The sequence below is a fragment of the Sinohyriopsis cumingii genome, chromosome 4 (genome assembly GCF_028554795.1).
Source record: "Sinohyriopsis cumingii isolate HCF-2022 chromosome 4, ASM2855479v2, whole genome shotgun sequence".
Taxonomy (NCBI): Eukaryota; Metazoa; Mollusca; class Bivalvia; order Unionida; family Unionidae; genus Sinohyriopsis; species Sinohyriopsis cumingii.
The window spans coordinates 70,124,760-70,147,120 of NC_142964.1; the positions used below are offsets into that span (position 1 = coordinate 70,124,760).

At 39.1% G+C, this 22,361-nt stretch overlaps 1 protein-coding gene across 1 annotated transcript in view; it reads left to right on the plus strand.

The window, feature by feature from the left end:
• The first annotated feature begins 352 nt into the window (after positions 1-352).
• LOC149801414 (ceroid-lipofuscinosis neuronal protein 6 homolog) overlaps positions 353-22,361 on the plus strand; it is a 36,699-nt gene continuing 14,690 nt past the window's right edge. Inside the window, exons 1-5 of the mRNA XM_089955512.1 lie at positions 353-543; positions 2,883-2,997; positions 6,939-7,037; positions 10,467-10,655; positions 14,013-14,068. Of these exons, the coding sequence (XP_089811638.1) occupies positions 443-543; positions 2,883-2,997; positions 6,939-7,037; positions 10,467-10,655; positions 14,013-14,068 (560 nt within the window). The 5' untranslated portion in view covers positions 353-442. The remainder of the gene's footprint in view (positions 544-2,882; positions 2,998-6,938; positions 7,038-10,466; positions 10,656-14,012; positions 14,069-22,361) is intronic.

Genomic DNA, 22,361 nt, shown 5'->3' on the forward strand with positions numbered 1-22,361 from the left:
TGTGTACAGCTGATATGTACATTTTCTTTCAAAACTACATGGATACACATGTAGACGAGTATATCGCTTCGCGTTATCGCAAGGTCATTTTAAGTACTTGGGGCTATGCATTATGCTGGTATTATCTTTTTATCGGGACAAAAATTTATTGTTATAAATAGGTCATGTAGATCCTTTATATTTGTTCCTAATAGATTTTGATCTAAATAGTGAATTTTTCAATTTATAAAAACATATCAAACCATGTTCATATCAATGGTTGATCGCCATCCGTCTAAATAAAGCCTCGCTGTGTAAATTGCCGTGTCGTTGCTGTTCAATATTTTAATGCCTGGAGCGCCACCTACAACTTATGAAAGAGCGAAGTACACGCTACGTGTCGGTATGTACATGTACATGAGTGGTGGCATATGTAGAGGTAGAGACGGTCATTCTTTTCAAAATGACTACACGTTCTGATGCGAGAAAAAGAAACGTGTATTACGCTGATGAAGAAGCAACTCCCTTTATCCACGTCGAAGCACAAGGACCGATGGAAACATGGTAAATGAATAAAATGAATATCTTTGACAACGGGTCACATATCTCTCTCTCTCTCTCTCTCTCTCTCTCTCTCTCTCTCTCTCTCTCTCTCTCAAAAATATATTTCCCAAGAGTAACACAAATCTTCAAAGTAGTTGAAGATCCATCTCAGAGTTTTCTCTCATTTTTATCGTTTAGATATATGCAATGCCTTCATCACAGATAAAATGTCAGGACTTGTTTGAGTTTACATCAGATAAACCTCGTATCACATATGTTTATTTATTGATTTAAGCTGTAATTACATGTGTGTTTCAAATGATGTATTGTAGTATTGTTTTGTCAACTTTATGATGCAATTACGAAACGAATCTCCCCTGGCCATATTATTTCTGTCGCAAATATTCGTTAAAAAACGTCATTAGAAACATGCTAAATGTACACTAATGGCACGCAGCAGTGACCTAATTTTTGTAAGATGTTTTACTCACCAGGACAAGTTCAAACAAAATGATGTATAATTCTGAAGCCATCAATGCCTGGGAAATTAAGATAAACGCAAAACTTAATGAGTATGTGAATAATGGGTCACAGGAGTCTATTTGTTTGGATTTTTATACGCATCAGCAGTGAATAAATAAATGCACGAAATATAGGTCACAGTGATCTATTTTGGTAGGTATGTGATACTATTAACGCAATGTACCAAATGCACCAAAGCTGCATTCATTGAAATTATAAAGGAGATTTTATCCACCAATACATTTTTATTTACTTATACATTTCTTTTAAATCTGCAACTGATGCCAGAAAGAAAAATAAAAAGCGTACCAACCATGTCGGCCAATTCTGCGCGTCGGGTAATTCAACGATACGTTATTTCTGTAAACATTGGATCACTTGCTATTTTGGGGCAAAAATCCATTTAGTATCAAGAAAGAACGATTGTACTTTAATTAAGAAAAGTGATATTCATAAAGTGTATAAAAATATCCCACGTTTCGACTCGAAAGGCATATGAAATTATGATTTCAAAATGTCAACATGAAGACCCACTCCATGGCCTTCTTAAACCTGTAATCCAGGAAATCCTATTTACTATGTATCTTTTAGAATCATAGAAAGAAATACATTACATCAAAGATGAAAATGTATACCTTACACAATTCTGCATCTTAATCCAAGTTTCCAGTTTTGCAAGAAGTTGTCCCACACGTACAATATCGTCTGCTACCCAACGTGTCAACTTGCCGCTAGAACGGCATTCTCAAGAAATTCCCGTTTCTAAATTCTTTAGTAAATATTCTTCATAAACAAAATGTAAAACATTACATTCTATTCAAGATGTAAAACATTACATCCTATTCACTGTTGTTTTTCTTCATCATCATAGCTTATTTTTTTATAAAATGTTAAACTTTACTAATTTTATACAAGTTCGGTTTATTTTGCTTAGTATCTCTTGCTATTTATTGGCATTGTTATGTTGAATTTTGTGAAACTAGCTATAAACGTGATCCAATTACTCGACTGAAATGCTGACAGAAACAGTCGAAAGTAATGTATTTCATTTCTATATCCCGATGGATAAACATTACATGTTTTCAAAGCTGTGCGCAGAAAAGACCGACATATTGCGAGTCATGAAAACACTGGTGTGCTATCTCCTGTGTCCAAAATTAATATTATTTCGAACAGACTATTCTGGTGACAATTGCTTCTTTTCAAATGGTAAGCATGAAAGTATTTTATTTTCGTCAATCGGTCGAATTCGGTATGCGTTTTGCTTCAATATTGGTGATGGAAACCTTAGGTGCGCAGAATTGTCCGACAGCATTGTATACATTTTACATGTCTCAAATTGCAAAAAGTGAAATAAGAGCGAACATTTTAATGAAAACCAAACACACAGACAGAACAAAATTGTCGATAATGAATACAACGGAAATATAAAATAACCATCTCAGTATCACATATTTATTTGCAATAGATCGTAGTCGTAATGTAAAAGGTTGTGGTTGAATATTTAAAATCGGAGAACCATTGGCATCCGCAGGAATATTTCCGACAGCCTTCTCATTTGAGTAAAGACTATAATTTCTCTGTACTTAATATTTAAAAATGATACTTCTGTCAGTAAATCAGTTTCACAACTATGTTGGTCAACATTCCCATTCTTGTTAAATTTTAAATTTTACAAGTCATGTCTCATTTTCTTCTCTCCCACGGTATGGTAGTTTTCATAGTGCTGATGTGTCGACAAATTTTCCTGTTGATTGATCTGGTTACTTGATTTATTGATTATTCGAGTGTTCGTTTAATTCATTTATTTATTTATTTATTCATTTACGGGAAAACAGTGAGGACGATAAGAAGCTAAGGAATGTCAGAAAGGAAGAAAGGTTTCACTGGGATATATGGTTGACTCTTACACTTCAAAACTGGATTTTCGACTTTGGTAGACCAATAGCGGCGGTATGTGACGTTTTGGTTTTAGTAGACTAATGTCGATGGCATTTAAATTTTGATACAGCAATAGCGACGATATGTGACATTTAAACTTGTATAGACCAATAGCGACGGCATTTAGAGTTTGATTGACTAATAAGTGGCGGTATGTGGCATTTAGACTTTGATAGACGAACAGCGACGGTATCTGACATTCAGACTTTGATAGACCAATAGCGACCGTATACGGCATTTAGAGTTTGATTGACAAAAAGCGACGTTATGAGATATTTAGACTTTGATAGACCAACAGCGACTTATCTAAGATTTAGACTTTCATAGACCAACAACAAGGGTTCATACGATTTAGACTTTGATAAACCAATAGCGACGTTATCTGAGATTTAGACGTTTAAAGACAAACAGCGACGGTATCTGAGACTTAGACTTTGATAGGTCAACAGCAACGGTATTTCAGATTTAGACGTTGATAGACCAATAGCGACTGTATCTGAGATTTAGACTTTGATAGACAAATAGCGACTGTATCTGAGATTTAGACTTTGATAGACAAATAGCGACTGTATCTGAGATTTAGACTTTCATAGACCAACAACAACGGTACTTAAAATTTAGACCTTGATAAACCAATAGCGACGTTATCTGAGATTTAGACGTTTATAGACAAACAGCGACGGTATCTGAGATTTAGACTTTGATAGACCAATTGCGACGGAATGTAGCATTTAGACTTACAAAGATCAATAGCACTGGATTTAAATGAAATACGAAACGTCGTATAAATATATCATTTCATTCCTGCCTTACTTATCTTTGTTATCATTTGATACTACTGTATTAATATCACTGGCCTACAGCCTAAATGCTTCCGAAATAAATGTAGTCAAACTTGATTAATTCTGAGTCACTGTTAATGAAAATGATGCTTAAAATTGTTGATTGGCTCTAGTTTTTAAAGAAATACTGGGTCAATATATACGACCCTCCACGTGGCAATGGCGGAGGTTAAGTGAGTTATAAAGGGAAAGGATCTCAGTTTAAGCCAGAAATGGCAAAAATATATATTTGACTGGATCTATGAATAAATCTATGACCGGGTTTCGACAGTACTTGCTTTTCAAGCAAAAAGATTGAACGATGCTATCTGAAGCTGATATTGAGTCATTCATAATACGAATTGCATCATGTTTTTCCTAGAAGTCATGGAACCTGCCATCAAATTGCCCTATTTCAGCTCTGGAAATCATACAGTGTCGTTATTTCTTATTTGTCAGTGTTTGATTTTGCAAAGGGAAACATTTCTGTTTAGCCAACGTAAGCAAAGATGCCTCGTACTTGTGTGAACAATGCAGATAACTTCTGCTGTGTTTGTGGTGAAGTGACTTTTGCATCACAAAAACACCGTATAACCACTATGGTTAAGAAAGCCTATCACCCTTTTTTGGGCTGCAAAATTGGAGTTTAGGACAAGAGATGGGCCCCACACAATGTTGCAACACTTGTGCAACAAATCTTCGTTGAAAAGGAAAAGGAAATTTATGACGTTTGCAGTACCAATGATTTGGAGAGAGCCACCAGATTATATCAGCCATTGTTTCTTCTGCATGGTCCCTCCAGTTGGGAAAGGTGCGTCAAAGAAGAAAAAGTGGACAGTGCATTATCCAAACATTCCATCAGCTATACGCCCAGTACCCCAGGGAGAATGACTGCCTGTTCCTGATGCAACATAATCTTTCTTACTTGAGTCAGACGAGGAAGATGAATTGATGAAACTTCTAGTCATAAACAATCAATTTCACGTGACCCATATTTTCCTCTATCCTCCTCCTCTAAACCATACCTCCTAACACAAGGTGAACTGAATGACCTTGTCACGGATTTGGAACTATCCAAGAGTAAGGCAGAAATGTTGGGCTCCAGACTACAGCAGTGGAATCTCCTAGCAGGTAATGTCAGGGTTTCCATGTTCCGTGACCGTCAGAAGCATCTTGTCGCATTCTTCTTCATGGAAGGTGATCTTGTAGCCTGCACGAACACCGATGGTGTGATGGCAGCCCTCAGCATCATTCATGATCCAGATGAGTGGAGATTGTTCATTGATTCGTCAAACACGAATCTTCAATCTGTTTTGCTGCTTAATGGCAATGTCTGCCATCAATTCCAGTTGGTCATGCAGTCCATATGAAGGAAACCTATGAAAACATGAAACAACTTTTGAGGTGCATAAACTATGACCAACATCAGTGGCAGCTTGGTGGCGATTTGAAAGTTCTTGCTCTCTTGCTTGGTCTGCAGACTGGATACACAAAGTACTGCTGTTTTCTCTGCGAATGGGATAGTTGTACGAGATATTCCCACTACATCAAGAGAGATTGGCCACTCCGACAGTCATTGGAAGCTGGAAGGAAAAGTGTTCAGCATCCACCACTTGTTGAATCAAGGAAGATTTAGTTACCACCCTTGCACATCAAGATGGGTCTGATGAAGAACTTTGTCAAGGTCATGGACAAAACACCAACAGCTTTCAAGCACGTCCGTGGAAAATTTCCAAGTTTAAGTGAAGCTAAGATAAAGGAAGGTGTCTTTTTTGGTCCTCAGAATCGTGAACTTCTTCGAGATGATGCATTTGACCGTGCACTGGGTGGCAAGAAAAAGACAGCATGGAAAGACTTACAGTTAGTGGCAACAAATTTTCTCGGAAACAACAAGGCAGACAACTAAAGGGAGTGGTGGAAAATCTCCTCAAGGCATACAAAAGCCTTGGTTGCAACATGTCACTAAAGATAGATTTTTTTCTCACTTTCATCTAGATTGTTTCCACCGAACTGCGGTGCAATGAACCACGGTCGATTTTACCAGGACATTACAACAACGAAGAAACGCTATCAGGGCAAATGGAGCCTATCAGTGCTTACAGACTATTGCTGGACATTGACAAGAGAGGCATCATTTAATGAATACAAGAGACAAGCCAAGAAGCACTGAATAATGACTAAACTATTTACTTATTTATACATAATGGTCTTTTGCCTTTTGTTTCATAATAATTTTTATTTATATAACCCATTTTCTGTTTTCTAAAGTGTTACATTAACAAGACAGGTTAAATATCATCATGTAAAGCAATCATAAACACGTGAAAAGACCTAAGGTTTATAATTTATGATTAAACTCTACTATCTACACAATATATATAGACGTAAAATATAAAAACTTAAATATCTTGGAAACAGTAGCTAATCAATTGTTTTAATTGTCATATTTGAATTCAGCACATCAAAATCCATAATAAATATCACATTTTATCTCTGAAGCAGAAGACTTTTTAAAAATAATATAGACCAGTGTATTTTATTAATATCACTGTTTGATAGTATTAATATTTTATTATCATTCGATAGTATCATCATTTGATAATATTTATACTGTTTTGTTGTTATTTGATAGTATTACTGCTATTTTGTTATCATTTGATAATTTTAATATTTTGTTGTTATCGTCTGATAGAATTGATAGTTTATTGTTATCATTTGATATAATTAATACTTTAATGTTATTATTTGATAGAATTAATACTTTATTGTTATTAGAAGCAGCATTATCAGCGTTTTCATTATGATTATTATTATTATTATTATTATTATTATTATTATTATTATTATTATTATTATTATTATTTACATCACATTTTATCTCTAGTCTTACACTACTTTGTACCATCGCGTGCTAGGAAGAAGGAATTGATAGGCATTACCTGCTACCCAATCCCAATAATATATAAATTATATAAGTACAGAAATTATTTTATATCGCACCAGTACCAGACTCTATCCAATGTGTGTGTGTGTGTGTGTGTGTGTGTGTGTGTGTGTGTGTGTGTGTTGTAGAATCTTATATACATAACTATACAGCGTTCTGGGAATCATCTTTAACTATCATTTTTGCAGCTGTTTGTACCCCTATCGATGACACCGCTAAACAAGCCAAGCATCGGCGACTATTTCCACATGGCCTACAATGTCATAACACCATTTTGTATTTTGAAGGTAAGATGTCCATTTGCTTCATACAACAAATAACGGTACATTCGTTTTCATTCATGGTTTCTTCCCTCGGTAGTTACACTGGCCGCCATGTATAGCCTATCGTGTGCTGAAAAATGGTGTTAACCCACAATAACAACAACAATAGTCGACGAGGGCTCCCTTTTGTGATTATCGAACCCGCGACCCTTGGATGATGAGTCAGAACTTCAAACCATCTAAGCTACATCAGTTCCTTCATACAAGAGAACAATGTTTGAAATCATAATGTGCGAAAAATATGAATTCTTTCAATTGTAATTATCAAAACGACGCTATGAAATATAATGTTCATTTCATTTTGAGTGCAGTAAGGGGAAAGTAATTGTACATGGGATGTAGTCAAAATTACATTACAATCTCGACATGTGTATTGTAATGAAGCTTTAGAACTCATGACATAGTTCATGTAATTCGGATTTGCAGAACTAAGAAAGTACATGTTGAGGAAATTCAGGATGTAAAACTGTAAGTATATTTTTTGCCATTCTTATTACCAGCTAGAGAAGACACTTTTATCCCTTGTCACTTGCATGTTATTGGTAGGGACCCAGACCTGTCTGGCGTCTATCTCTAGCCTAAATTTGAAACACTGTATCATAAAAGTTAACGCGGAATGTAGCAAAGCAGCTGGCAAGGCAGTCCACGAAACATCTCCTTTAGTTCTTTCAGAAACAAATATACTCAACCAAAACGTAAAGCGTCTACTACGTAAGTGTACATGATTTGTTTACAAATTAGTTCCTAATACACTATTGGGCACACGTGTCTTGCACGTGAGTGCAATATGAAGAACACGTGAGTGCGATATCGTAAAATATTGCACGATTCTGATAATCTAAATCTAACGGAGGCAAAAATAATCATCTGAACGTTAAGTTTGCTACACACTTTCTGTCGAGCAAAACACACTTTTCAAAGAAAATAAACCACTTTAAAATTGCAGTTTATCCTGGATGCGAACGAACATACGAACAGACATATACAGACGGACGGGCTCAACAGTAAAAGACTAAATAATTAAAACTAGGTATGTATCATCTTCGTTAGCTAAGGTTCCGATAACCCTATCTACACCTTGACGGACCGAACAGCTATATCGGTGCTTTGTCCTAGCGACATCTATTGGATTTCATGTGTTGCCTCCCTTAGTATGTAATGCCAACTAACCAATAGCGTGGTGCGTTGTATATCGGCCGAAAATGGTGGTGGCAATTGACCTTAAAAGGATACTTTGTAAGTTTAACATCGAAAGTATGACTATGTACCAGAGGGAAGCCATTACAGGTCTGTTTGAGTGAAAGATATTTATGCAAACACGGACCAGCACTGGAAAAGTGCTTATTTATCAGTCCATTCAATTTGAGTTCTCCCATTGTCTCGATTACGCAGGAACAGTGTTCGAATTTGAACAACTTTATTTTGATTGGTTATGGTGGCTTGCTGCCGCATCCAATGAAATTTACAGACCCGAAGCAAAGAAATATCTGCTCGATATCAGAACCTTGGCTAGCGAAGATGGGTATGTATGACAATTGCATATAATCTCACACATATTAGTAACACCGAGAAGCTATTTCTCCTTGTTATAATATTATCAGCAACATACCGTATATGCTCGATTATTGTATCATCCTCTCAAAAGAGATGCATGCTAGACAGTTACTCCATTAAAATCTGAATGATTCAATGACGTTTGTATTTAAAATAAAAAGAAAAGTGTATATAGAATAGAATGCATTTTCTGTCGTTGAAACTTTGAAATTTAACATTCTATGACAATGCTAAGAAGGAATGACCCAAAACTATGTCGGACACCCTTTTTCATGTGTGGAGTGGGAGGAATACATCTTGATTTCCGTTATCTCGATTCCTCCATTGAGATGAAAACTCGTATGCACGAGGTCAATTTTATGTATAGACAAATCTCTAGTTTTGACTCTGTACAACTAATTTTTGATCTATTAATTGATTTAGTTTACATTCATTTCCACTATTTGATATTCTATCATTTTGTACTATATTTGTTTAATGAATGCGTATGTAGTTAGGAACCGAAATGTATAAGGTTATAGTACAAAGTCTCTTGGTGTAATATTGTTAATGAGGTTAAACTGCAAGCAGCGATGTAACTTTTATGTTAGAATTATAATCGGTACTTTTATTCTTTCCAAATAATGACAAATATTTCAGGAGCCAAAATATGAAAGAACTTTTGTAAATGAGCAAACTGACTCTTAAAGATATGAAGTCAACAACTTTGTAAATGAGGAATTGACTGGTAAGAGATATGAAGTCAGTAACTTTGTAAATAAGGAATTGACTGGTAAGAGATATGAAGTCAGTAACTTTGTAAATGATGAATTGACTGGTAAGAGATATGAAGTCAATAACTTTATAAATAAGGAATTGACTGGTAAGAGATATGAAGTCAATAACTTTATAAATAAGGAATTGACTGGTAAGAGATATGAAGTCAATAACTTTGTAAATAAGGAATTGACTGGTAAGAGATATGAAGTCAATAACTTTGTAAATGAGGAATTGACTGGTAAGAGATATAAAGTCAACAGCTTTGCAAGTGATGAAATTGACTGCTAAAATATATCAAGTCGACTACTTTGAAAACGAGTAAATTGACTTCTAAAAGGTAATGCAGTCAACATCTTTGTAAATGAGCAAATTGACCGTTAAAAGATATGCAGTCAAAAACTCGGTAAATGAGCAAATTGATTGCTAATAGATGTAAAGTCACTGATTAATTTTCATACACGTACTCATTTATATCTTCCATTCAAAATAGGTTATAACCCATGCACACTTTATATGTACATTCAACTCCATCTTAACAATCCACTTCTGGGAATTAAGGAAACGACCTATAGGTGGTTTCTCACGAAATGTGTATCTGATTTGAAGGATTTACCCTCCAAAATATGTTTTTTGTTCTTAAACAGGTGATTTCTTAACACGGTTGACCTTTATGGAAGATTGAACTTTTTAAAACTGCACACAAGAGTAATTACTCCTCAGCCACAAAACGATGACGATGTTAAAGCACTAAATTAACTGCATTGTGTCCGTTGATATGTGCAAATAGTTTGATATTAAAATGTCGCATGAACTATGTGATCTTCTTAAACTTAGCTTTCTCAACGTCGTTGACATGTATCTTAAACGAAGATTTTCTTATCTTAATGCATACCATAATACCCTTCCGCGTGACCTTTCAATTCCATGACCTTTCTGATGGCCATCACAACTTTCATAACTTTTCTTCGTCATCGTTTCGTCGCTGGATGGCTCACTTTAGCGACTGCTGATCTATGTATTCTGCGCACTAATATAATGGGGAGTAAAGTTTCAATTTTAATTCCTCTCTCGCCGAATCAGCTACTGGAAAGAAGTCCCCGAAAAGTGTCTCCGACATTGGTCTATTTGTCAATCATCACGTTTGTAATGGGTGCCAGTATCCACCTGGTGGGAGACTCAATAGATCATCGCCTAGTGCACCTGGGATACCAGCTCCACCTGTCGGTCAGGGATAATCCCATCATGCAGCAGCTCAAACCTGAGGGACTTGTGAGTATAACCTAGTTAGTCTCCAAAAGGAAAACTTGGATTACCTTGATCTGTCAATGCAAAATGTAGGATACACCACTGTATACTTTAGTTTAGTCAAACAAAAACAAAACTATGATGTGCTTGGTCCTTCTTTTTTAAATGTAGTGTGACACCTAAAGGTTATTTTTAGAAACGTTTTTCAAGATGACTCCTTTATATTCCCATAGAGGTGTAAATGTTGCGTAAGGACATACTGATGTAATTTGGAGTATTTGTAAATGGACAATTTGACAAACTATGATTTTCTAACGTACTTTTACGGAGGTTTAGTATGTCTTTATACGTGTATTATGCTATAGATGAAGATCGTAAAATTAATCTTCGGATGAATTTCAGTAACGTAAAAGACATATCAGTACTTATGTCATTACTTTAAAACCTAAGGATACAATTTGCATTGACTTGCCGCCTGGAAGAGTTATTAATGTCAGAGATAGAATGCGAATAAAGCTGGTGAAATTATATATTTATTTATCGTGCGCAGCGCATGCCCAGCCATTTAACAGCGTCATCATCAACAAAGTGTAGAGCCTGCTGTCCACCGGGGAACGTTGTCAGTGCACAGTTGTTCACAATGTCTGACATGGTCTGTAGAGCTCCACAGCTACAGGAAGTCAGTGGCCTGGCCCCACCGGACAAGGTTGACTGCACAACGACCCTGCCCTATCCGGAAACAGTTCCGCGTTGTCCACATATGTCGTGGAAGGTTGAAGCCAGAGGGCAGACAGATGTCTCAGCTACGAGCTAGTAGTTTACAACATCCGTTGAAGACCTCTAATCACTCCATGCCGAAATAGCCGTCATATCCTCCGACAACGGACCTAACCAGATTAGGTGTCTCGAAGCCAAACGGACTGCTGCATGTGAAGTGATGTCCACGTACAATGGAAGTTTCTCGCTCACTGCCTTTAACCTTAGCTATCAGTTTTGTGATTGCTTCATGGCGGCGGTGATGTGGAGGAAGAATGTTGCTGAGTACCGGCAGCTATGGTAAAGGAGTAGGACGTAATGTTCCAGACATTATGCGCATTGTTGTGTTGGACTGGACGTCAGTTAGCTTGGTACAGGACGGTCGAGCCCAGACAGGAGCACAATATTCGGCTGTCGAATATCAGAGAGGTAGTGCTGATGTATTGAGTGTCTGAGCACTAGCGCCCAAGGTTGAGCCAGCCAGTTTGCGGAGTAGGTTGTTTCGAGTGGTCAGTTTTGCTGCAGTTCTCTTCAGATGGTTGTAACATGTCAGTGAAATAACTGGTCATCGCTTCATAGCTAGATACAAAACAACAAAGAAACGAAGCCGATAATATGAGAAGATTGCCAAATAATGTGTACACACTAATGAAGACCATTGCTTATCCAAACTAGAGAGCTTTCATTCCAAGCTATATGCCGTCGCTTACAAGTCAGATACAACTGTATAGAAACATATCTTCTGTTGCATAATGCGCTGGCAGATCTGGGTCTATGCAGTTTGTTAGAAGTAATCAGTAATACAAACAACACAGGCTCTGATCTGCCATTTAAAAATATGTTGGCAGATCAGGGTCAATGTTTTTTGCAGTTGGACCAGAATTATACGCGAGTATAAACGGTATTTAAACAATGACTACAGAGTATAATGTCTCGTTTAAAAATTCCGAAACTTCAGACTTCTGATTCGACTGCAATATATACAAACCAAGAATTGTGAACATTTAAATTAAATTATTTGTTGTGGTTCTTATTTTGTTGTAATTCAGTTTCTTTTTTTAATGACGCGGACAATGAAATGACATCTCGTCAACAAAGCAAACTCTCAACACGAACATGTTCTTATGGGATAGATGGAGTTATCTGACAGCACCTTGTCTCATCCTGTATATGCTGTCCTGTTGTACTTCATGTTTATATTTATATAAATGGAGTTGTCTTCTCATGGTTTCCATGCAACTCTTTATTTGTATATGTTTCGAATTTTAGTTGACACAAAATAACTAAAGTTGTGTTTTCGTGCCGTTGACAGAGAATAGCCTAAAGGAATAATATCAAAATGCGTCATAAGTAAATGATATAGTTAAGAACCTGTCATCCTTTACACGTCTGTTTCGAGATGAATATTCCTTTCAATTCTAAAGACACGTTATTTTTTTCAAAAGGGGATTAAGTAAGACAACTAAACATTTTAGTATCTGGTTGGTGATCTTTGTTACATAAAAATCAAATGTATTCTTCTTTTCCTATCGCTCCTGTGGCACGTTTATGATATTACTGTAGAGCTATGCAACATTTTCCCTGCACCACCGGATGAACAATTGAAAACAAAAGTTCTTGTGTTTCAAACCATTTAGTATACGATGTTTGCATTCATATAAACATTTCGAAAGAAACAGATTGCAGCGTCATTTTATTATTGTTTCGCACAAGTGGCATTATCAAAATTGCAAGCAGATCTAAGTGCCCGTTGTCCACTTTCTTTAGTATTAATAAGTGATGTAACTCCAGGTGTATATGGTCAATGATTGCCAGTTTGAAATCTTTCCTTCTTATGCGTATGAATGATGGGAACACGTGGACAACCTTTGGAGAAGAAAAAAATTAAATTTATATCCCGTATATTGCTTATCAATACATTCTGTGTCTCATTTCAGACTGACTCGTTTGAATTGCTATATTATTAATAATACAGTATGTGTCTCATTTCAGACTGACTCGTTTGAATTGCTATATGGTATCACGGTACCAATTGTTTTTCCATATACCTCAATGCTAATGTTTTGTGAAATAAATATACTTTCTGTCCTACTTGGGCATGCATGTCACACGCTGTCATATAGAACAATGCTAGATTGTCAATTTGACAATGACATAACCAGGTACTCCATTGCATTTAAGAGAGATAACTCTACTGGAACTAGACAGGGATAAGAGTTATCTAGTCACAACAAGCACATTTTCAGTCATGTGTACCATATTTTAAAAAAATCATAAAAAATACAAAATATGATCTAGATAGAAATTAACACAAACTCACATGTTGCCAAGAGGCTCAACTTTTTTTTAAGCCAAACAGAAAGTACAAGTCTTACATAATGCACCAATCACAGCTAGTTTTGTTCTTTAATTCTGAATACAATGTTCCATACACCTTAAGCTCCGCCCACCTGGACTTGTGCAATTGGTACCGTTATACCATATTATTAATAATACAGTATGTGTCTCATTTCAGACTGACTCGTTTGAATTGCTATATTATTAATAATACAGTATGTGTCTCATTTCAGACTGACTCGTTTGAATTGCTATATTATTAATAATACAGTATGTGTCTCATTTCAGATTGACTCGTTTGAATTGCTATATTCGTATGACGAAGAGATAGGGCATCTAATGTGGTAAGTAAAGGAACTGTTTGTACGAATCATACGTGGCGTATTGGATTGGTTTAAAGGTCACGTAGAAAAAACTAATTTATTGGATGCGAATATATTTAATTCATGTAAGATTGCAACAACTTTAATCAGTATTGAATGTTTTCGTGTGAGCTTGCGTTCCAGTAGTTGACTGAATTTGGTAAACCATATGCATACTCGTGAAATGAGAAGAAATATTTTTACTATCGCGCTCTCCATTATATTGTATGATGATGCTATATAGTTTACACCCTCTCTGCTAGATTGTATCATGATAGTATGTAGTGTTTCCACCCTCTCTGTTATATAGTATCATCATACTGTATAGTTTCCACCGTCTCTACTAGACTGTATCATGATAGTATGTAGTGTTTCCACCCTTTCCGTTATATTGTATCATGATGCTATATAGTTCCAACTCGGTGGCGTCACTAAGTGGGTGCAGGGGCTGCGGACCGCACCTGGTGACACAATCAGAGGGGGTGACACCAAAATAACTGTCTCTAAAATTGTTGACTTTTTGTGCAGGAAGGAGGTCCATGGGGGTGACACCAAGAGTTACCGCACTGAGTGACACCAGCCTAGTGACGCCACTGTTTCCAGCCTGTCTCCTAGACTGTATCATGATAATATATAGTGTTTCCACCCTCTCCATTATATTGTATCATCATACTATCTAGTTTCCACCCTCTCCATTATGTTGTATAATGATAATTTACATTGTTTCAATCCTTTATATTGTATTCATTTAGGCCTGATGTGAAATTTTCCAAATTGGCCAATGATAGGGCTATTCAGTTAGGCCTGATGTGACATTTACAAATTGGCCAATGATAGGGCTATTCAGTTAGGCCAAATGAGACATCTACAGATTGGCCAATGATAGGGCTATTCAGTTAGGCCAAATGAGACATCTACAGATTGGCCAATGATAGGGCAGTAGTGAAGTGGGGCACCCTACGGACAATGGGAATTAGCATTACAGGGACCCCTGGGTCACTCTACGGACAATGGAAATTTAACATGGCGAAAAATCGTGGGTCAATCTACGGACAAGGGGAATTTAACATGGGAATAAATCGTGGGTCACTCTACGGACAAGGGGAATTTAACATGGGATTTTTTTTCTTTAAATTTTAAAAAAAAATTTTTTTAAAAAAAGGGGTAGGCAATGGAAAGGCTATCTCTTTTCGAGAAATATGGCTGGCCCTGAAAAGGGCCTTTGGGTTTTATGTTAATGTATTCATTAACATAAATGGCACCGCATTGGTCTTCTTCTTGTCCTTAGGCTGCGTCTTACTGTTGGTCCGTACATCAGCACTCTTTTCAGGCATCCTTGTCTTTCGACGTAGATCCTACGTATCCACAGGCTGGTGTTTGTCCTGTGGACAACGGTCCACTTCGATCGGACATACATGAGCAAGTCTGTCCGAAACATCATGGAAGACACAAGGGTGGATGACTCAACTGTAGTCCACATCTTGAAGCGACGAGAACAGGTGAATCAATGCATTGAACGGCGCTTATTTATAGGCGGAGGAAGGATTGAAACGGATTGAGTTCATTTACCAATCCGAACACGCGTTACAGAATTCAGTCAGCTCGCATCCAATCCGAAGAGAGCAGTCTGTGACGTCACGTAGTCAATATAGATTCGCTAGCGCTTGTGTGCAGTCAATCTATGCGACAGTGATTCAACATGACGGAAACTCAGAAAACGATCCAGTGGGGTGCACCAGCAGGGGAGACTGCCCAAGGGAACCCGGACTTACTTTCAGAAGAGGTGAATTGGGATTTTGTGGATTTTCTCTCCTCGCAAGAATTTGTTCCGGAACCTTCGTTACTTTCTTCATTACCGCAAGTGGAGAATTTTAGACAGAGACAGAAAGAAGAATTGGAGAAATTTATACAACGACAAAAGGAAGCGGAACAGACTTTTCTCCTACAGCAACAGCAACAAGAAGAAGAGGTAAGAAAAAAACAACAGCAACAACAGCAACAACAGCAAGAAGAAGTAGCAGCAAAGAAACAAGAGGGTGAAAATCAAACGGTCACGATACTGTTAGACATTTTAGCGGAGTTAAGAAGTCTTAAACAAATGTATCAGACTTCTTTATCACGACCGAAGAGAATACGACCTTCCCGAGCCAAACATGTCAACCCTGTGACTAAGCCTACCGTACCACCCTTAGTGATTTCAACCCAATCATCATCATCATCAACATTACGCAGTCCAGAAGTAGGCCTTGGCCGTGGCAAAGGCTTAAGGCAGTTAAAATTGATTGCTTAAACTCACCCCTACACCATGAAGAAGAAAGGCCCTTTTCAGGGCCACCCACATTTCTCGAAAAGAAATACAATTTCAATTTGCCAATAACTCAAGAAAAAAACTCACCCATGTTACCCTTTTAATACGTGTCTGTGTATGAGTGCGTGAGTGTAGCTTCTTATTTTAAAATCACAACTCAAAGACACTTACCTTATATCATTCATTTATTCTTTTCTCCATTTTTTACAATCCAATTCACAATTTATAACACAACACTTTAATTAAAAGTTCATTAATTTCTTCTTTTCTCCTTGTTTAGTCTCTCCGTTTTTTGAATTTCTTCACCGTCACACTCTTTTCCTCTTCTTCCTCCTCGCTTTCTTCCCTTCTTCTTTTTTTCTCCTGTTTCTTTTTCTTCACCTGTCTTCTTTCTTCCTCAGAAGAATCCCTCTCTTCCTCAGAAGAATCCCTCTCTTCCTCTGAAGAATCCCTCTCTTCTTCTGAAGAATTCCTCTTTTCTTCTGACTCCTCTTGTTTCTTTTTTGGGCAATCTGGAGACCAATGTCCTTTTTCTTGACAATGATAACAGGTATCTTGACTTTTATCTCTTCTAGCCCCTTTTTTTCTTTTTTGACGGTCTGGACACTCTGAAGACCAATGCCCTTTCTTCTGACAGATATAGCAAGTATCTTGACTTTTATCTCTAAAGGAAGGAGAGTAGTCCGTAGGCTGGTCTGAAGAGAATTTTCTAATGACCCCTCGCAAAGCTCTGACGAAACGTTCCATCTGGTCAGTCTCTTCCATCGTTGTGCTCGGCTCGAGAGTGAAATGAATAGTGAAAGGACAAGACACACACCCTTTTATATACGCTGGTCTGCTATGACTATAAAGTAGTTTATGGTGTTTGAACTTGAGTCATTTGACTTTTTGCTTTCAAGATGAAACGATCCCATTCATTCGAGAAGAAAGAAGAAAGTAAGAGGCAGAAACGTGATCTATCGCCTCGTACCAGGGCTGAGATCTTGGCACAAATTCATGCCAGTGATTTTGAAGAGGACATGAGTGAACCAGAATTTGAAACCTCTAAACCAAGTTCACCACCCTTAGTTAACCCTGAAAAGTACTATTCCATTCGAGAGACGGAAAAGCGCTCCTCTAGAAAATTTAGAACCACGGCTTACAAATACACGGTGAAGTTTAAAGATTTCAAGGCTGAAGTGCCGTTAGAGAAAGCAGAAGGGTTCATCACTGAGGTGTGGGATTCTTTGCTCACTACACTCAAGCGACAATGTCAACCCAAAGAAGACGATCGCTTGAGACTTTCCATACAACACGACGGTTTGAAATCCCCTGTTTGGATCGAGTTTAGCACCCCTGCAGAATTAACTGCTTCCAAAGTCATGGACAAGATTCAACACGTACAACAATCTAATGATCAGTTTGACATCACCGATGGTAAAGCCACACTGGACATGACCCACGTCTCTCCTCCTCAAGGGACTGGACGCAAAAAGATGTTATTGGTGGACGACCTTCGCAACACCAAAACGAGTCTCGTCCGAATTAACAACCCTCATGACCAGATGTGTTTAGCCCGTGCCATCGTGGTGGGACGAACCTATGCCAACAAGAACGACACGGTAGAATGGAAAAGAACCTGGGACACTATTCAACGTTCCGACCGAGCCAAACAACGAAACGAAGCAGAACTCCTGTTACAACAAGCCGGACTGCCCAAAGACACACCCTGTGGCATTCCCGAGATGCAAAAATTGCAAGATGTCCTAGCTCCACGCTACACCTTGAAAGTGCACCCTCAAGAAGTGCGCGGACCTCTGTTGTTTCGAGGCCAAGACTTTAAGGACGGAAAATACATTCACCTTTATCATCACGATGACCATTTCGATACCATTACCAGTATCACTGGATTCCTGGGATATGTTTATTATTGTGAGAAATGTGACTATGGTTATAATAATCGAGAGCAACACAAACATTGTGGATGGAAATGCTCAGGATGTTTGGCCTCTCCACCCTGTCTGAGCGAAGAACCAGTGCCTTGTTCCACTTGTCTGCGCACGTTTGTCAGCCCTACCTGTTACCAACAACATCTGAAAACGCAAGGTTCACAGAAGAAATGCGCTTGTCAACTGCTGAGATTGTGCCCTACGTGTGGACAAGGCATACTTACCAATAATGCCAAGGCACACGTATGTCGAGGAAAGAAAAAATGTCACATTTGTCACCACATCGTGGACTTGGAACACCAATGCTACGTGCAAAAATACCAACCCCCACCAGAGAAAGAGGACGGTCACAAGAAGAAAGGCAATTTCATCTTTTTCGATTTCGAATGCATGCAAGAGACCGGCATTCACATTCCTAATTTTTGCGTGGCTCATCGAGCGTGCGAGAAGTGCATTCAAGAACCTATCTTCAGTCATTGCCCTCACTGCAGCAAGATTCCTGGAGGACGTGAAAAAATCTTTCGGGGACCGAACACGTTAGCCGATTTTGCACAATGGGTCTTAGACCCCATCGACAAGACGTGGAGCCAAGAGGACATCGAACGTTACGGAGATTGTCATCGTCATGCCACGGTGATGGCTCACAATTTCTCCGGATACGATGGACAGTTTCTTTTGAGGTACTATACGGAACAAGGCACCGAGCGTCCTAAAGTGACTTTGAACGGAGCCAAAATCATTTTCATGCAAGTGGGACAAGTACAGTTTAAAGATTCGATGAGCTATTTGGCCATGCCTTTGAGTCGAATGCCTAAAACGTTTGGAATGACAGAAATGGCTAAAGGGTACTTTCCACACTTTTTCAATACGGAAGCCAATCAACACGCCGTTCTACCCCATTTACCTGAGGCTCACTATTACGACCCCGACAACATGCGTACCGAACAACGAGAAGCTTTCTACGCTTGGTACCAGGCTCACGCTTCGGACCCTTTCGACTTTCAGGAAGAAATGCTAAAGTATTGTCGTTCCGACGTGGACATTTTACGGCGTTGCTGTGGAAAATTTCGAGAACTGTTCATGGAACACGGAGGGGTCGATCCTTTGAAAGAAGCTTGCACCATTGCCAAAGCGTGTTCCTTAGTGTACCGCCAACGATTCATGCCTGAAAACACCGTGGCTGTCATCAGTCCTCAAACGACCCACTTTGTCAAACGTCAATACTCGGTCAAAGCCCTACGTTGGTTACATTACTTGTGCGACAAGGAAGACAAGTGGATTCAGCATGCCCGCAACGGAGGGGGCGAAAAGACCATCGGAACATATTCGGTCGATGGCTGGGACTTAGAAAACCCCAAGATCGTGTACGAGTTTAACGGTTGCTTATTTCACGGATGTCCCGTCTGTTACCCTGACCGTGGTACTAAAAATCAGTTTTTGCAACGAACCATGGAAGACTTGTACCAGGACACTTGTCAGCGACGCCTAAAGTTAGAACAGGAAGGATACCAAGTGGTGGAAATGTGGGAACACGAGTACGATCACCGTATGAAAACCGATCCCGAGTTTAAACGTCTCGTGGAAAGTTACCAGTTCATGGACCCGCTGAACCCGAGGGATAGTTTGTACGGAGGAAGGACCAATGCCACCTGTTTGCTGTACCAAGCCGACGAAGAGAAAGGAGAAGAAATCAAATACTTGGACGTGTGTTCGCTGTATCCCTACGTGTGCAAATATTGTCGCTTTCCTGTAGGACACCCGCAATTGCTGACGGAACACATCGACCTGAAAAACATTCGACAATACGAAGGCTTGATTAAGTGTAAAGTTTTGCCTCCCACGAACCTATACCATCCCGTCTTACCTCACCATTGTCAAGGCAAACTGATGTTTCCCTTGTGCCGTACTTGTGCCGAAACGTGCAACCAAGATCAGCCTTGTCAGCACACCCAGGAAGAACGGGCCTTGACGGGAACCTGGGTCAGCGTAGAATTGTTCAAAGCTCTGGACATGGGATACCAACTGTTAGAAGTGTACGAAATTTGCCACTTTCCCAAGACACAACAGTATTGCAAGGGTGATCCCAGTCAGAAAGGCATTTTCGCAGACTACGTGGATGCCTTTTTGAAACTGAAGCAAGAAGCCAGCGGCTATCCTTCCTGGTGTCACACTCCCGAAGACCAAATACAATTCAAAGAGAAATACTACGAACAAGAAGGCATCACTTTAGACCACATCGAGAAAAACGAAGGCAGGCGATCGTTTGCCAAAGTGATGTTAAATTGCTTGTGGGGTAAAATGGCACAACGACCGTGTTTACCCAAGACGGAATATTTGACAGAACCTTCCCGCTACTTCCAGATGATTCACGACAAAACCAAATACATGAAACACGTGGACGTCGTTCGAGAGAATTTGATCTTGGTCAATTACGAAGAAGATCTGGACTTTGTACAAGACGACCCTTTTGGAAATGTCATCATTGCGGCTTACGTGACAGCCCATGCTCGCTTAAAATTGTACGAAGCTTTAGAACTGTTAGAAGAACGCGTCCTGTACTTTGACACGGACAGTTGCATTTACATCCATCACCCGATTCAACATCACCCTAACATCGAAGGAGACCGTTTAGGAGCCTGGACAGACGAGCATCCCGACGACAAGATTCTAAGTTTCGTCAGTGGCGGTCCCAAAAATTACGGCTACGAATACCGGGACAAACAAGGAGAAGTGCACACGACGTGCAAAGTGAAAGGACTGACTCTGAATTATCGTACCAGTCGAGTGGTCAACTTTGGGGTATTGAAAGAAGCCTTGCAATCGGGAGAGGATGGAAACTTTAAAGTGACCACTCACCAACCGAACAAGATTGTACGTTTACCCACTCACCACATCGTCAGTCGGCCCTTGGAAAAAGTCTATCAAATCGTGTACCAGAAGCGAGTTCGACTTCCCAATCATTTCACCTTACCGTATGGACACGTTGGTATAAAACATTGGTTGTAAGAGGATAGTTACCCCACCAGAAAGATGACTTCGCCACAGCAAGAATCGAGTGAGAAACCCGATGAGAACTCCAAGTTCAAACCCTACCATTTTCCAGTCTTCTTACCTGACTATTGTGATTGTGCCCGTCGATTGGACACGTTTCAGAAATGGTCTACGAATAGGGAAGGATTACCTTCTTCGCATGTTTTAGCTAGAACAGGATTTGTCTACTTGGGACCTGAGTCAGGATTGGGATACGAGGTACAGTGTTTCGCTTGCGGACTGAAGTTACGAATGGATCTATGTATCTATAAAGATTCAGCTATTCTGGAGCATACTCGATGGTCTCCGCACTGCCCTTACCTTTCTATGGCCTTTCCACCCATTACACTACGGTACAATGTTGACGGTACCTTAGAGACGGTACCTTCCAGAACAGGACATAAAAAACGTGAAAAAGGAAAGATGTACAAGTTGGAGACTGCATTGAGACTAGTATAAAAAAGGGGCTATGGTCAAGATCGATAGTTCATTGTGACTACCAAGACCGAGCGAACAAGATGAATACTTTGAAAAAGACATCGTTTCAGTTTGGGGATTGTAAAAAAGTTGTATCTTCCTCTAGTGTGACTAATACTGGATGGATAAGACCCATGCATTGCGACGGAAAATGTCCGGAAGGAAACTGCGATTGTCCATGTGGTTACCATTGTAATTGCGTAACGGAGTTTGCAGACGAGTGCGATTGTGAGCCTTGCGATGGGACCGATGCTGTACCTTGTGACCTGAGCGATGCCGTAAAGCATCATGGGAACTTTAGTACCCCTACCCCTATCATGGAAAGTGATGCTGTGCGTGTCAGACCTGTGGGATGCGAAAGTGATGCTGCTCGTCCTCTTGGACATTTTACTGGGTTTCGTTTTAAAGGGGAATGTCCACCTTCACGTCTACCCCCTTACGGATGTCATCCAGCCCTGAGCAAACTCCTACCTATGTCACTCAACCCTCATCGAAACGAACCTGTGAAAGACGAATATTCGTTTCCTGTGCG